The sequence below is a fragment of the Pinus tabuliformis genome, chromosome 2_1, assembly GCF_031772625.1.
Source record: "Pinus tabuliformis cultivar Carrire ecotype Pingquan chromosome 2_1, CPIR1, whole genome shotgun sequence".
In the NCBI taxonomy this organism is placed as follows: Eukaryota; Viridiplantae; Streptophyta; class Pinopsida; order Pinales; family Pinaceae; genus Pinus; species Pinus tabuliformis.
The window spans coordinates 259062354-259080050 of record NC_142299.1 but is presented as its reverse complement, the minus strand read 5'-3'; the positions used below and the strand labels follow the sequence as shown (position 1 = coordinate 259080050).

Sequence of the window (17697 nt, the reverse complement as noted above, 5' to 3'; positions counted from 1 at the left end):
GAAGAGTTCTTCGAAAAATCCCAAGACAAGGAAGTAGCAAAAACCATGAAGGACAAGTTCTGGCTAATCAAAAATTCATGAGACTATTATATTAAGTCCATCAGCAACCGAGGGGTTCACTTCACCGCACACATCTTAGCTGGAAAGATAATGAGGAAGTGTAGAGAAAATGAAGTCTCCATGGCCATGGTTTCCTTAGCCGTGCACTGCGACAACGGGGTTCATTTCAACTAGGATAGATATTTATGCAGGGAATTTTTGGAGGAATACCAGGAAGACTAGGAAGAGGGTAAAACATTTCACTATGTGTGGTTGATATTGATCATCACACTGTTAGCATGGGAGGAGCCGGATGATTCACAACTTCCTCTAGTCGAAACAGATGTATGGGAAGCCACACAGTATGAGTCACTCTGGCATACCAAGGAGCCATCACACACAAGAGAACATGATCTTCTTTATACTATTGGACATGGACTTGCACATGGTGGTGAAACAACATCCCAGGTTGTCCCCAAGTTTGTATGATTAATATCACAATATAGCAGAATTTAAGGTAGACTTTCACAAGATATATGTAAAAGCCCGAAAGGATCCATCGAGACATGGCATCCTTTACCATATTTGGTCACCGAATATGACCTTCTTGGGATAATAAAAAACTATTTAGCAGAGTGGATGACTCCAACGATAGAAGAAATTCAAGCAGAGAAGGACACCTCTCAGTATGCGAGTCCAAGTGGAAAGGACAAAGGAAAAGACACAGAAGAGACAGAGACAAAGCAGGCACCAGGTACTTAGGACCCTCTCAGTGATGAAGATGCAACAGAGGAATCATCATTCATAATCAAGAAGAGGATACCTACAGCCCCTACAATGAGCATAAGGAAGAAGTAGAAGGTAGACAAATTTAAGGGTGAAATACCACTTGTCCTTACTGATGGGGACATTGACAAAATTGGAGAAAAGGTCTAGGAAGTAATAGCAAAAACATTTGACAGGATTGATAATCACTACAGAGCGCTATTGGAATATGTTCACTAAGGTATTGCAGAGTCAAAGGAACTGTTGCAGAAAGCCAAACAACTGGAACTGATGGGTCAACCCCTGCAGTCAAAATGATGGATATAAACAACATTTGGATTAAGGGTTACATAGATACCCACTAGAGCATTACAATTTGAATCAGCCAGAGATAGAGAGTGAGCAAAAGGGTGGAACTGTTTCAATATGAATATCAATGCACTGCTAACTCAAATATTCCATGATTTCCACCAAGGTATAACAATTGAACTGTAGGAATGAGAAAAACGCACATCATTGTTGAATATTTAGGTCGAGAAGGAAATAACCCCATTGAAGAAGGAGCTCGATTAGTTGGTTAAGGAAAGGGATGGATCACACCAGCAACAGCAATAGCTAGAGGACACAGTCGCCAAAATTTGTAGTGAAGTTTTGGACGTAAAGGTTCACGAAGAAGAGTCACGAAGAGAGAAGGTCACAAAGTTTGACCTTGCAATAAGGTATTTCAAAGAATATGTTTGCATAAATGAAGTTTGAGTATGAAGTGAAGATTACTGAGCTAAAAATTAGGCTGCATCCAGCCATGCCGCCAGAAGTATGTGAGTAGAGGGAAATTGATCTAAAATCTGCACTAAAAGGCATCTCCGACACAGTGGCGGACTGTAGAACACTACTAGATGAAACTATGTAGATTTGGACCTCACTACAGGAGGATCCAAACATTGAGAGGATTGAAGAGGAACTCCAAATGAATCAAAATATGTTGGAAGAACTCTGAAAGCTATGAAGACCTTACAAGTCTCGCAGAGGATCACTAGAGTCACTAAAGGACAGACTCTTCAAAAGCAGATTGAAGACATTCGGAGAAAATAGTATATTTTGACAGAGAGGAATCAACCATGTTAGGATGATGCCCTCCAACTTTCGTAGGCAGTGGATGATAGGCTCAAAGAGCTATGACAAAGGGAGAAAGAAGTACTACAAAATATTGATGCACAAATAATAGAGGCACTACTAGAAGTGCGCCGAGAGGAGAAGACGGTAGCATAAATACTTCAGTAATATAATCATGCCTATATGAGAATCACAACAAATATTTGGGGCACAACATTTGAGTGACTCAGGATGAGTAACATGTGAGTGTTGGGGGGCTATTGGGTGCGTCCCAACTTGGTGAGATTTTGTGAAGAAATCCAAGTTTTGTGGAAGCATGCAGTAGAAAGGATGTCGTGGAGTATGAAGTGAACCGCAAAGCAAAGCAATCGAGCATGATGAATACTGCGTAGCAAAGTCACCACAAAGGATCATGGCTTCACGACAAAGCCCCTTCCTTTTTGTAAAACCATTAAAATATTGTAAAGTTGTTGGTTTTGGGCCATAGCCCCTTGTATTTCATAAACCATGGTATCAAGTCCATGGTAATGTAACGATGTAAATCCCTCATGTAATAGTATATATAGGGATTGTTGGCATTATGATACAGGTGTTTTCCTTGATGGAAACTCATATAGATGACAATTCATAGTGCAATAGGTTAACAACAAAGAATTACAGATCAAACTCCAGAGATTGAACAGGTACTTCGCCCGGTTGGTGTGCATGACCACCAACACATACTTGAATATCAACTCGGACATTATGCATTAGTGTGTTGCTGGTTCAACGACACCCAAGAAGACCATATTCATGTTAGCAGGCGAGTTGGATGAAATGGCCGAACCAATGCACTAGTTGCAATGGAGGCAAGAGTTCACTTCAGCAAGATGTCACCATGAGGTGCATGCACACCATCACGGATGACCAATCTTGGCTTCAAATCACCACTTTCACTATCACAAGCATGTCAAAGAGTTGGCCTCATGCAGTGAATCAAGTGTCAATGATGTCTTGCATGGCTTGCTCAAGCCATGTTGTCTCACACTAGTGCATGTGCATTGTAATGTTGAGTCATGTCAAGTGTAAGTCAAGTCTCAAGAGTTGGATGTAGCAGTCATAAAGTAGGTGAAGAGTCATGAGAGTAGTTAAACTGTCACAAAGGGGAATGTCAAGGGTCACCACACCCTTTGTTATAAATAGTCCCTCATAACTCATTATAGAGGCTTTTGGTTAGCCAAGCTTCTATTACAACTATCTTGAAGAAAGCTTGGACAATATTGTAACACGCCTTGGCTTCTCCACTGCACGGAGCTAGTACATCTCTTTGGAGGAGCAGGCGGATGTGGTTGTAACATTTCACTAATGGGGCTAGCAAGTTTACATGGATGTATTGGATGATTAGAACTTACACTTTTATATAATAAGAGCCAACACATTTTCATGCATATGTTGTTATTGTAGTTCAACTTCTTTAGTTTCCTTAATGATATATGTTATTTAACTTACGTATTTGTGTATGAACTGATTCGTATGCAATTATATGAATCTTGTTGCAAATGTGTTGTATATGCTGTTAATGTTTTCCCATCCATGTCGACTGCTCTGTTGGACACCAGATAGAGCTTTCACATGAACCTTGTTGTAACAATTGTTGCACTCGCTCAAACTGATCCGTGAGTGTTGTACATGTTATCTTACCTTGCATGTTGTGACTCCCGCATCTGAGTGGAGTTCTCCGCTGGAAGCTGTGTATGTCCTTTTGTGTTGTGTTCCTAGCTGAGTTGGGACTGATCCCTTTCAACCTGGAACTCACCTCCACCCTTATCTCCCCCTTATGTATTAGAACCTCTCATACATCTTCCTTGACTCACTGCAGTAGTCACACCCTTGCTACTAACAAAGTTATCTTACCTGCCTCTGTGCGACATCGCGGTCAAGGCATTACCTTACGACCCACTGTTGGGACTCCTAAACCAAACATTCTGAGGTCTAATTGGGACTTCCTACCAGGGATATCCCCTTCACATGTTGGCAAGTCCAACATCGTCAACAGAACTCTAACTGCTGACGTTATCCCAGTCATATCATAGGACCAAGTGATCCCCTTCATGAATTTCGTCTATGCTAACAAAAAATCAACCTCTTGATTAATAACTCAGGTATTTACAAAAAATGGTCCTATTTGTGCTTTCAGCTTCAATATTGGCTCTTTCTTTTTTGACAAAAAATAAACTTGGTCTACATTCAAGATTTGTGCAATGAATTCAAGGGAAAAAATTCTAATTGGCAAAAAGACTATTAAATGATATGGAAGCAGTTCACACCCATATAGTATTATTTCAGTAAAATTCTTATTGAAAAAATAGTTACCTATATTAGTCTCTTCACTAAGTTGTAAATCACGCTTACGCTATAGCAAAATTCTTGGGATTTTATCACTAGCGAAAAGACCAAAAGAGACTGATAGGAATTGGTACACAAAGTTCGTAAAGAAGAATCTCTCATAATGCTTTCTAATGAAAAATTGACCACTGGTTACCCTGTAAATCATGTTTCTGTAGTTGTATTTGACTCATGGTATAGGAACATATAGACCAAAACTGACGAATACTCGAACACTTTTTCAATTCCAAAGTTTAAAAGTTTCTCATGCATATTATTTGACATAAGTTTATTGAAATTGAATAGAATCAAAGGCTTCTTTCCTCATGAAAATTTTGACAGTAAATCCAATACTATTTCATCTACCACTTCATCACTTTCATACCCTAACATGCATCATATCATAAATATGATATGTCTGGAAATCTCTGGAAAAAATCTTGAAGGATATGGAGGATTGTGCTTCGGAATAGTAGCTTCTTCAAGTAAGAAGCATTCAAGTATAGAATATCCTTGTTGAAGTGTCAAATTTTGATTGATTTCTAATAACACCTCAATGGAAAATGGATGGGCACAATTGGGAACCGCAACTCGCAGGGCCTATAAAATTGATTCATACGTAATATAGACTAAAGACTGTCCATTTTTAGCAATTATTGCTTTTTCACCTGGTAGATACATATCCAAATAACATAGAACAAATTCAGGGAAATGATATGTTTGTGGAAATACAAATTGGGGCAAAAGTGAATCTAGACACAAAGCTCATTGCCATTGTCTTGAAATTTCTTAATTGCCCAATTCTACAGCTCATCCAAGTCAAATTCAGATCTCGTCTCCACAATTTTTTCTTGTAAGTCAATTAATGGAAATTCATCTCATTTTACTGACAAAGACACAACTAAGGTTCTGGATTTAGTCTTACTTGACTAGCTACCTTTTCTTTCAATGTCTACAATAAATATGAACCATAGTAAAAGGATAAAAAAACTATAAATACCCAACAATTCATTGATCTCCTTGAGATTCTTACTTTGTCTCCCTACCCTCAACCATAGAAATGCCTAAATAACATGCAAACCAACCTTTTCAATTATTGAAGTTAGCCACCGTTGGCGCCAAAACATTTGACCTCAGTCAAACTGCAGTCATATTTCGGGGGTTCCGTAATTGTAACATTTGACCTCAGCCAAACCACACTCATATTTCGGGGATTCCATAATTGTTATTGACACGTCACGTGACACATCATAAAGTGGTTTTGTCCATACAATACATTTTGGGCCCACTCCACACCATAAACATATACAAGGGCACTTGAAACCCATTGTGTATCGATCTAACCCCGTCGATCGTTGCCTTTAAAACATAAACATGCGTCGTTTATTCTTATAATAGTGAAAGAAAAATTTAAATTCATTCGATCAATTCCTCTTTCAGAAAATAGATAAATATTACGTGTACTCTGGAGAATTAGGATGAAAAAAATATTAATGTAATCTGTGGCATGACATATCAAGGACCCAAAGGTACGTTTTAATAGAATTTTCCTCTTTGTGAATCATTCTCATAAATGAAGCTTAATGCTTCCATAGGACAATGAAATAACAAACATTTAAATAAATATGGACGGAGATCCCGTGACGGTCATTTCCCAAGCTGGCTTGATCACCTTTTATTTCAATAAAGAAATTCGAGCAAACCCATGTTTAAGGACAATCCAAAAACATCGTGGAATGTGTAATTTACCTATTCAAACTTTCAAGATAGTCAAAGTAAAAATATTTAACTATATTATCATGTTTTTCCTCGTTGAGTGATGTGTCATGGTTCCCAGCGGGAATCATGGGACAAATTCAATTTAGGGAGGTGAAACATGAAAATTCTTCCCAAATTTGAGATATATGTCAATATAATTTTGACTATAAAATTGTGATTCATTTTAAAAAGCACTAGACTCAATGAAAGGATCCCAATAAAACAACTCACTCAATAAAAAATGTTTGAATATCGCTCCTTTAAATAATACACATCCAAGATCGTCTGCTTCATCTCCACTTCACTACAAATTATATTTCAATTCTGCCATTGATCCCTATATCTACAAGCCTTACTTTTCTTGCTAACAATAAGTAAGAAAGGAAAAACAAAATATGGGAAATTATGCGTGTTGCGTGCCCGTGGGCATGAAGGAGGAGGAGGAAACCATCGAGCTAGTTAGCTTAGGCAGCACCATTTGAATACTTAAGAAACCTCTCACCGCCACCCAAGTAATGCATGAATTCCCTCACCATTTAATCTGCCACACCCACCGCTTGTACATTGGGTATAAGATGCCCACTCTTTCTCCAGATGAGTTCTTTCTCCAGAGGAGCACATACGATGACCGATCTCCCCAAATGTTGTGTTCGGTGTATCATGTTTACAAGGTGGCTGACTCGGTTACCTATGGCTAAATGATGAGCAATGTGATGGGGTCTCCCAATATATACTCGACGGTATGGAGAGCACAAGTCTGTGTTAGTGATGTCTAATGTAATATCGTTCGATGAGAGTGTCCCTATATACTTATCATACTGAAGTACTTCTTGTATACCCAAAAGTACTGGGGAACCTTCTATATACTTCCATACTGGGATGAGATTTCACCCCCGGGGTACACTGCATGTAGTTAACAATAGCTACTATGTTTAAAGACATCAGAACACATTTCTAGCGTAGACCTCTAGATATTTGCGTTAGGTGACAAATACTCCTTAGGTTAATTGAGGTAAATTTTATGTTTATCTTGGATTAAGTTTCAATTTTATGGCTCAACGATGTCACCTAGATTCTTATCATGCAACTAAATGATGAAAATGAAACCTTTTCATTCGATCAAGGCTAAACTACGGAAGGAAAGGAGACAACCAAATAATGCATCAAACAAGTAAAATGCATCAAAACACAACTCTTTATCTTCCAATGCAAAACGTGAAAATGAAATCTAACCTTTTATTTCACTAATAAATGCAATTCCAAGATTCACTCCTATAAGAAATGAAAATCACTTTCCTTTCACTGAGATGCACTAATCATTTCTTTCACTTTGATTCAACAATGAAAACTAATGCAATGAGAAAAGGAAAATGAAGTCAACTCAATGGAAATGAAAATTTCTTTTGCTTTATGGTTTCGAATGCAAAAATATTAAAAAAATATTTAAATGAAGAGATATTTCACTTTTTCTTTCTGAAACATAAGAATGAAAACGAGTACTCTCTTTTAGACCTACGAAGGCAAAAAATTTTAATCTATGCTTGACAATGGAACAAAAGAAATATTCAAAGCATCAATATGACTCGATACTAATGACAACAATGTCAGATCAATGGTTCGAAAGAAACTTGAAAAATATGTCCTGATTGCAGGAAGATTCCTAAATGGAAGAAATCAATCTTAGAGAGTTAGACCAAGCAATGAGTATTGGGTGACCTAGAGGACCTAGAAACCCTAAAAGACAATCAAGCTCCAAACATACATTAACAAAGTCAAGAGACAATTGCAATCATACAAGCATAACAATCAAGACAAATACACTGTAGACATACTAGAAAATCACTGGTAGAGGCCAAAAACATTAAAAACAAGAAGAAACCCTAATTTTTCTCTATCCTCTAGGATCAGCACGCCTATTATAGGAAAAAAGGTGATTCAAGGGATATTAGTGTGACTGTAATTCAAAAATCAGCGATGACAGTGCAACTGTTAAAGCAGAACATGCGATGGGTGAGAAAAATAAGGGAAAATAAAAAATCTTCAAGACCAAAACAAATGAGTTTCCTCAAGCAACAACTAGTGAATGCAAATAGCTACAGTGAAGCAAACACGTGAAGAAACTAACAGCTGGTAAAACTCATCAGAGAATCTAAAAGAAGGAATGGATGGAAAGGGTTATAGCTTCCCCAGTGGATTCACCACTTTGTTATCTAGGAAAATCCTCTCTACAGACAGAGATGATCCCTCTAGCCCAATGAGTGGGACCGGCAACCTACATGACAATCTACTAGAAACTTTCCTAAATTACAATCAAAATGAGAGAAGATGAAGATGACCTACCTAGTTCTGATGCTATAATTCCTCCTTTGTTGAAGACCTCGAATTGCTTGCACCACGGGCTCAATCCTACTGCTTACAGCATTTGAATGCCTACACAAGAGATCAAAGACACAACAAAGCATACAAGTACAAAGAGCATAATCGAATGTAATCTACTTAATAGATCAAGGAGGATTAAGATAAATGATGCATTAACACACACATTTATGGAAAGTGAACCAGTAGATGTATATATTAATAGAATAAAGGAGGAATCATACAACCAAGCCTTGATGTCAATAAGCTCTCCTTGAGTGAATGTCTAAGTGTAAGCTTAAGCTCTCCACGCACTAATTCTCCAAGCCAAATGAATAGCATGTAGGCACAATCTCAGCATAAAGGTGCAAATAGCCAAATACCAACCATTTTGGAATGGGAAAAGATGAATATATAGGCAGGGAAAGGAAGTTAGGATCTCTCCAAAGATAGGAGAAAGCCCTCATCTCAAGGAAGTAGCTCATAGGGATAATACCAAAAGGAAAAGTTGAGAGAACTCGACCTCATCCACACCAAACAACCTCAAACTCTTCATTTTGGAAGCCTCTAGATCAAGAAGCTTCTTGTCCTCTTTGGGAAAAACTTCCTTTAGGGATCTTCGTGGGTATCCAAGCCAAAAGAGCAATGGCATCGTGAGTCTAGTGATGTGCAGCTAGCGACCAGTACAAACGGATAATGTCAGGGGAGTGATGATACTCAAATTAGGGTTTTTGAGCTTTTTTCTTTAGGGGAACCTCAAGGTATTTTTTCCATCATTGTTTTTGGGAGGATTTGACCTACATATCTGGATGAGTACACTACATGATTTCCATGTTTCAAACACTTTGGGGGATGCCAAAGGGAAGTGCGGGAGGTGTGAAAAAATACTGTGTAACACATTGTCCTCCTGGGAGCAGATTCTCTCAACTACTTCACCACCCCCCCTTGGAGGGATTTATGTAGTTGAGCTTCATTAGAGCTTCGAAGGGGAACCCAGGCCCAGTAGGCCTGGGAGGACTATTTCGAGACCCCAGCACCAACACCACTCTTATCTACGTAGACCATTGTAGGTATGCTAGCAATAATGAAGAAGAATGTGTGGCTTTCAAACAAGGCCTATAGATCGAAATCAAAATGAAGTACAAGAATATTGTAGTGGAGGGCAATTCTAGGCTTCTAATAAACACAATGAAAAAATGAAATCAAGGAGCTAAATGGGAAAAGCTCAGCCACAATTGGAGAACAACAAGGTTAATCTAGGAGATAGGAAACCTTCTCATCCACTTCAACTATATAATGACTAACCACGTAAGAAGGGATAGTAATAGAGCAGTAGACTTCCTTGCAAATTGGAGTTGCAGTCACCATAATGCGCCTTTCGAGAAAATATGGTCGTGTCAACCAGGGGACGAATGGTTTTGACCCTTGAATGAGATCCTAGAGTATGACCAAAGACATAACTCCAAAGACATATAGAGCCCTGATCGGGGTGTGAGCTGTCGAACAAGGCCATTAAGGTCGTCATCATGATAAGTTCATAGTGGAATGTTGCCATTGTCCCTCACATGCTTGAAGTGCAGGGCTCAGTGGCCTTTAGCATGCTTAAGACTATATGAATGAAGGAAGGTGGCATAATTAAGCGGGCAAGTTTATCAAAGTCAATGAATATTAGAAGGACAAGTTTGGAAAGAGAAGAGGTACCAAAGGCGCGATTGTAACAGAGGCTTCGGAAGGGACGTGGGCCGGCTCCAAACGTAGGTTATCGGGTATTTTAACTGGCTTTTACTCCATTACACCATGATTCACTACATTTGTTTTGATAATTGGGGACACTGGGTTTGTGGGAGAGAGTAATTCAGGCTGGGAGAGATGCACGGTGTTGAGAGTATGCTAGAATAATTTGAGCTCCATGGGTACATCCTTGGTGTCAATCCATTATGGAATTTGCCTCTCTCACATGGGCCTTATCAGGCTTGGTGGGGAGGGGATCAGTCCGGGGGAATACCACTGTCTTGTAGGCATAGAAATCCTGGGGTTTGGGGGCTATGAGTCTATTAATGTCTATGTTGGGGTGAAAGTCTATTTCTTAATCAGCTACGAGGGTGCTGAGGATAATTTGCAGAATTGGATCCAAAGGGTAGGCTCCAAGTACCTATGGAAAGCTTGTAGTGGGGAGGTGGTCACGGGTAAGGGTCTTCTGACATCTAGGAAGTGGCATGAATTGAGTGTTGGCCATGCCAGCCTCAACCAGAGGAAGGGAGGCTGGGAGTTAAGCTGAGGTTGGGTTGGGGGCCTCTTGATGAGTCAGGGGAGATGGGGGTATAGTCAGACATAGGTGGGCAAGGGAGGTGCGTGAATTGAAACCTGTCAGCGTGGCTACCAAGAAAAATTCTTGTAGTTTGCCAGCTGTTGGCACCTCACTCCCAAGGTCACGGCTGAGGGGATTGCAATGGCATGGGCATGCTAGGGCATTTGCTGGGGCATAGTCACCAGGGTGCGGGTCACGGTCAAGCTAGGTGGGGGATCCTGCATTTCGGGGGTTACACAAATGAACCAAGGGGGGTGGAGTTTGTGAAGAGGAAGAGCCTTCGGCTGTTGGCATTACAAAGCATAATGTTATAGCAATTCTGGTTTCTTGTTCATATAGCAGTTCTGCAGAATGATAAATATTCTTGAACGTGAAGAGCACTGAAACTAGTTCCAAGCCATCCTTAGTTGTGGGCTGGTAGATATTGTGACAAGGAGATAATGGGCATAACAACGAAAGGTAAAGGCTAATGAAAGCGACCATGAAGGGTGGAGACTGAGGAGGAATCAAGCACCTCGGGTAAACGTCAAGGTAGAAAACCAATGGCGAACTTGATATGTGAAGTAGAAGCAACATACAAGGTAGGCATCCAGGAGGATATAGAGTGATTGATAGTAGAATGGGAGGAAGACATCAATCGACAAGCGAGTGTGGATGAAGTTGACCTAAAGGATTGGAAGCTCCTGGTTTTGGATCTGGGCAACACTAGAGGAAGAGGGACTTAGTATAAATAGAACCTGCATATTTACTTGCTGATGAAATTCCTCCTTGGCAAGGCCATGGAGCAAATCTTGATGACTACCATCAAGGATTTCCCAAATTATAAACATGAATTTGAGAAGCTATAATTTTAATTGCAGAAATAGGACGGTTACCTTGGACGTATGGAGAGACGTTTCCCCTGCATGTTCTTTCAAACAAAGCTGCCAAGCTCTAATACAAAAGATTTGGCCCCAGTCGCTTCAGCCTTCGCCGAGAAGGATGGATAGAATGTTGGTTTTTAGTTAATTTTGATTAAGTTTTTCATGTGAATAGATTTTAATTTCAAGCTTGCAGTCATATATATATAGGCAAATAGAATATGGATGTGGACATGACAATCACATTTATTTATCTTGAATAGATAGACTCGGTATTTTTCATTATTGGATGGCTTTTTTGGGTGTAGAGCCTCATTATCTTCCTTATTTAGAGGTATTGCCACATTGGACCCCAGTTCGTAATGTGGCGGCAACACTGTCGATAAAATGTATGTTGCCAGGGGGTACAGGGGGTCGACGATGATTATTTGGAGCTCCCTCGGCGGGGGATCGGGGGCAGCACCCCTGAAGCTAAAAATATATGTAAAATTGCCTTGTAAAATGTTGTAATTTTGTAGTCAATCTGGGCTGTTCATTAGGCGGAGATCTGACGGTAGAAGTTATGTTTAATTTAGGATTTGCCCTAGAGGGCAACCCCTTACTATGTATGAGGGAATTGTATTGCATCTATGTAGATCTATATTCTGAGCGAGAAAGAGAGAGGAGATTGTGTGAGAGTGAAGAGGGAATTAGGACGGATCTGCTATAGGTTGTATGTCTTTATTTTGCTGGATAATATAAAAGGAAGGACTGGTTGTTTCTCCCTGGACGTAGCCCAAATTGGGTGAATCACGTATATCTATGTCTCTCTTGTTTTATGTGTTTTCCGTGTTTATATTTCTGCAATATTTTATGTGTTCCATTGCTCTATAATATATAATTTTCTAACAGGCTTGTCATGTAGTCAACAGACTTGGTTTCTGGGTGGGCAAGTTGAGACCACCTAACCTGGCTCTATGTGATTACAACTTGTTTGTTTTATAATGAAAAAGAAGGACCTACCAAGCCTAACAAAAAAAATCATTTTATATAGAAATCTAAATTTTTACATCACCATATATGCAAAATGTTTACATAGCAAGTTTGGTATGAGTCTTATCTTTGCAAAAGGATTTATTTAGATTTGGTATCATGGTGAATGCAGCCAAAATGGACATATGTAGCTATTGAATTGTCTTCTATATGTACACGTCACAAGTAACTTTATACAATCTTTTCACAACTTCTTGTAAATAAACATTGTCAAAAGATAAAATCTTCAATTAAACATTAATATGCTATATCTTAATATTGAGAAGAGTTTTAAACCCAAAAATATAGTCTATAAGCATTAAAAAAATCTACTAAAACACTTGAAATTTAGCGGTTGGTTTTGTAATATGGGCGATCTGGAAAGAGCGAAATCGACGAATCTTTAGGGATAATAGTTGGCAAGAGTCGAGAATTTGGGATGAAATCTGTAGTTCGATTAAAGAAACGGTTTTATCAGAAGTGTGGGAGGAAGAGGATTGGAGATTGAACCCGGAGGAGCAGAGAATAGTCTCCAAATTGAATATGGAATTTCAGATGATTTATCCTCATGCAGAGCGGAAGATTAGAAATGGAATGCCGAGCCCCAATCATTATAGGTTACCTGGTGAGCGACGGGTTAAATTAAACTTCGACGGGGCCTCAAAGGGTAACCCGGGACAAGCAAGCTTCGGAGATATTTTCAGAGATAGCAGCGGAAACACGCGGTGGGTTTATGCTGAATGGGGAGGGGAAATGACGAACAACGAAGCGGAATTGTGGGCAGTGCACCACGAACTCCGGATAGCAGTTAGGAACGGGTATATGAATCTAGAAATCGAAGGCGACTCACAAATCACGATTGATATGTTGAAGAAATTAAGGGATGGGAAGAGCTGGGAACATGTATCGAAGAGTTGGCGGACAGCAGGGATCCTACAGGATATTGAGGCGATGCTGAGTAGGATCGAGTATACTACAATAAACCATGTACTGCGAAATGGAAACCGTGTAGCTGATCTATTGGCTAATTGGGGAAGCGGAGGATCGAATAGGAGCGTAGATGGCAGCTGGATATCATTACAGGATGATCCAAGGTGGAATGAGTTAAAAAATCTATTAAGTCAGGATCATGATGACGCGACCGCACAGGGAAGGAATAATTAGGCGCCTCCGGATTATGGTAAGGAGGGGGAAGGACAGAGTAATAAATGTTCGATCAAAGTGTTTGCAGGATCAAGATTATGGGATTAAAGTCATGAAGGCTGACAGCAATCAACCCACGGGAAGGATGAGCATTCCAAGGGGGAAATCGGGCAAGGTACCGAGGAGAAGCGATGGCAACGTCAGAGCGTCAGCCAGCGTTTTCCATCATGGAAGAGAATGTAGAATGGGTATTAATGACGATGACAGGCTGCAGAGAAGCTTCAAGAAGGCAAGGTGGCAGCATAGCGATAATATAGGGCTTGCATGCAATCGACCAAAGCAAAAGGAGACTTCAGAAGAGAAGAAAAGCAGAGCGAGGAAGTGTAGAGAGAAATTGCAACAGAAGAAGGACTAGAAGATGGCAGAGCACCAGGTTAGGGGATCAGGAAGGTGGACGAGGAGCAAGGCAGCAACTCCAGCGGAGAAAGGAAAGAGCACGGTCGAAGAAGCTCTGTAGAGGATATATCTTACTATCCAGGATGACTCGGAGGAAGAGTTTGATATTCGCAATTATATTGCAGACGAGGAGCCTCAATGCGCAATGCACGGAAAAGCGGGTACGGGGAAGGTCCACGAGATGGAAAAGGGGGACCGCGAGGAGGAGTATGAGGATCAGGAAGACGACGACGAAGTGGAGGTGGATAGACGCGGACGGGGTAGAGGAGCGCGAGGAAGTGCTAACCAGAGAGCGAGAGGGAGGCCTGGAGGACGAGGTGGCCGAGGGAATAGGAATGTGTGTTCTGAATTTGAGGAGGCAACAGCTAGTGAGGTAAGAGGCAGAAAGAGAGGCAAGAAAGACATGAGGAGGAAATTACAGGAAGCAGAAGAAGCATATGCCCAAGATACCAATCCAAATATCAGAAGGATTATAGAGCATTTGGAGGAAGAAGCTATGCAGGAGATCTCAGATCCTGAAATGGAGGATTGGGAGCAGTTCCTCCCTGATCCGGGACATACGAGAGGACGAATGTCCTTGTATAAACAGTCTTTACATGTTTATTGGGGCATGAAGCGGTTATTGGCCAAAGCTATGGAGCAGGTGGCTCTAGAAATGGCTGAATTGGTCCAGGGCATTCCAACCATGAAAAGGGAATTGAAGAATATTCAAGTTACTCTCCTTATGCAAGACAGAAAGATGGATGACATCCTGCAGATGCTTCAAGCGGGTGGAATGGGCGTCAAGGTCGAGAAAGAACCAAAGACAGATGCACCGAATCAGTAGAAGATGCAGTTGATGCTAGGAGGTTTTTATATAGACTGTTATTTTGTTTTTTGGTTTTGTAGATGATAATGATTCAGAAGGAAAACAGTTTACTTATAGTAAGAATAGAAGGATATTTAGCGTGGGTAGATAGGCTGATAATATACTGTTTTTGGATGGCTTTGAAAAACTTTAGATGGTTAAAAAACCCGGTTTCCCTTAAGGGCGGGTTGAGACCTGTCCAACTATGTAATATCTTTTAATTTCAGTAATGAAAAAACAGAATATCGCCTTAGCTTACAAAAAAAAAAAATATATCAATTGTTATCACTTGATTATGAAAACTAAAGTACAAGTTTTTCAATTAAAAAAACCTATGTACTTACACTTTTGGGGCAATTGCTAATATTATTTATATTCTTATAATAGTAACAGAAAAATGTTAATCATTCGATCAATTCCTCGTTTAGAGAAAATAAATAAAATTTACATATAAATAAATAAATATTACATGTACTCTCCCAAGTTAAGATGAATTTTTTATTTATTAAATGTAGTCCGTGGCATGACAACATAAAAAACCCAATGGTACTTTTTAATAGAAGTTTACTTTTGTGAAGCGTTCTCGTACAAACATTTAAATAAATATGGGCAGAGATCCCGCGACGGTCATTTGCCAGGCTGGCTTGACAACCTTTATTTTAACGGAGGAATTCGAGCAAACCCACGTTTACGGAGAATCCGAAAACATGGTGGAATGTGTAATTTACCTATTCAAACTTATAAGACAGTCAAAGTCAAAAGTCAAAGTCAAAATCTATAATGATATTTGCATGGTTTTTCTCGTTTCAGTTTATCAGGGGACAAATTCATGGGACAAATTCAATTTAGGGAGGTGAAACGTGAAAATTCTTCCCAAATCTGAGATATATGTCCATATAATTTTGACTATAAAATTGTGATTCGTTTTACAAAACACTAGACGCAATGAAAAGTTCCCAAGAAAACAACTCACTCAATAAAAACGGTTGAATCTCACTCCCTTAAATAATACACGTCCAAGATCGTCCACTTCATCTCCACTTCACTACAAATTATATCTTAATTCTGCCATCGAGCCCTCTATCTACAGACCTTGCTTTGCTTGGTGAGAATAAGCGAGAAAGGAAAAAGAAAATATGGGCAATTATGTGTGCTGCATGCCGGTAGGCATGAAGGAGGAGGAGGAAACCATCGAGCTGATTAGTTCAGGGGGCACCGTCCGAATACTTGAGAAACCTGTCATCGCCGGCAAAATCATGCAGGAATTCCCTCGCCATTTTATTTGCCACTCCCACTCCTTGTACATCGGGCAGAAGACACCCGCGCTTTCTCCAGACGAGCACTTGGAGGTAGGAAACATGTATTTCCTTCTGCCACAGCAATTTTTCCAGTCTGAGCTAACGCTTGTATTACTGGCTTCCTTAATATCGCCTGCATTGTCCTTAAAACATCCAATTACTCCCCGTGCTCACATGTCAGCTTCTTTGCGCTGTATCGAACGCGCGTCAGCTCTGTGCCAACCATTTGAGATAGAGATGAGCGACGTGAGCGGAAGCCTTGTGATTAGAGTGTCGGAGGAGTTTATTACAAAGCTTTTGGAAGACGGGAGACCTAGCGTTGACAAACGCGCTGATGCATTGGGCAGCGATTCCGCAGATGACAAGCGTAGGCTGTTGGATACTCCGCAATTGCAGAGAGATTATGAGCAGCTGGTCACGGCGGGAAGCAAACGGTGGAGACCTAAGCTTGAGAGTATCAAGGAAAAAGAGCAGGGTAATTGCCAGAAGCTGGTGTTGAAGATTAAGGAATTATGTGTTAAGTGATTGCGTTGGCCTGTTATGATGATGATATTTGAACACGACGGAGGCGGCGACATCCATTATGTGAAATTTGGGTTACATGGTGGTTGTACATAATGAAATATTTTCAGTGTGTTCGTTTTAGCTTGGCAACAGTCATTTCCTTTTCGCTGAGAACTCCTTTGATTAGATTCACCATTGTTAAACAAAGATCTGCGGTGCGATGTAATTATTAATTGTAAGATATGGAGTTCAACTGGATACAATTTTTTGCCAAATATTCATTCCATGGTAAATTGCAGTGAAAACAGACAACTTCAAATCGATTTTTCTTATTTTATGGCCGTCGTAACCACATTGTTTATTTCAGCAAGATTTTGATTAAGTCTGTAAAAGATTTTTTTTTTTTTTAAATACAGTTATTAAACTTCAAAATTAACCTAAAACTTTTGATAATGTTGAATCTATTTCCGCACTGTTACGGCAAGATTTATTGAATTTGTTTTTCCTCGATTCCAGCCAATTTTAATGAAATTCCTCCACTAGACACTTCCCATTTTATGCGTTGGTAGCAGGTTGGTTTTAGTGATTACAAATTTAGAAAGATAAATCAGTTCAGTTTCCTTTGATTTCGGGAATCAAGTTATCCGGATCTGTACATGAATCATGTAGAATATCTTTACATGTGTAATTGGGCACCTATTTTGCAAAACGTTTTAGCGAAATCTGGTTTAAGTTTCAAATTTATATTAATACTTTAGAATTTAGAAAAAGCTGAAAAAAAAACTTACTGTAATATCTATATAAAACTGTAGTTAAAAGTGAGATTTAATATTACGGGATTATTATTCAAATTATTGGAATAAAATAAAAAGGGTT

General features: G+C 39.7%; 1 protein-coding gene across 1 annotated transcript; it reads left to right on the top strand.

The window, feature by feature from the left end:
* The first annotated feature begins 16155 nt into the window (after positions 1 to 16155).
* Positions 16156 to 16842, top strand: LOC149199717 (uncharacterized). Its single transcript, XM_089400668.1, has one exon. It carries the CDS (start codon positions 16156 to 16158, stop codon positions 16840 to 16842), a length of 687 nt encoding a protein of 228 aa, XP_089256794.1.
* The last annotated feature ends 855 nt before the right edge of the window (positions 16843 to 17697 follow it).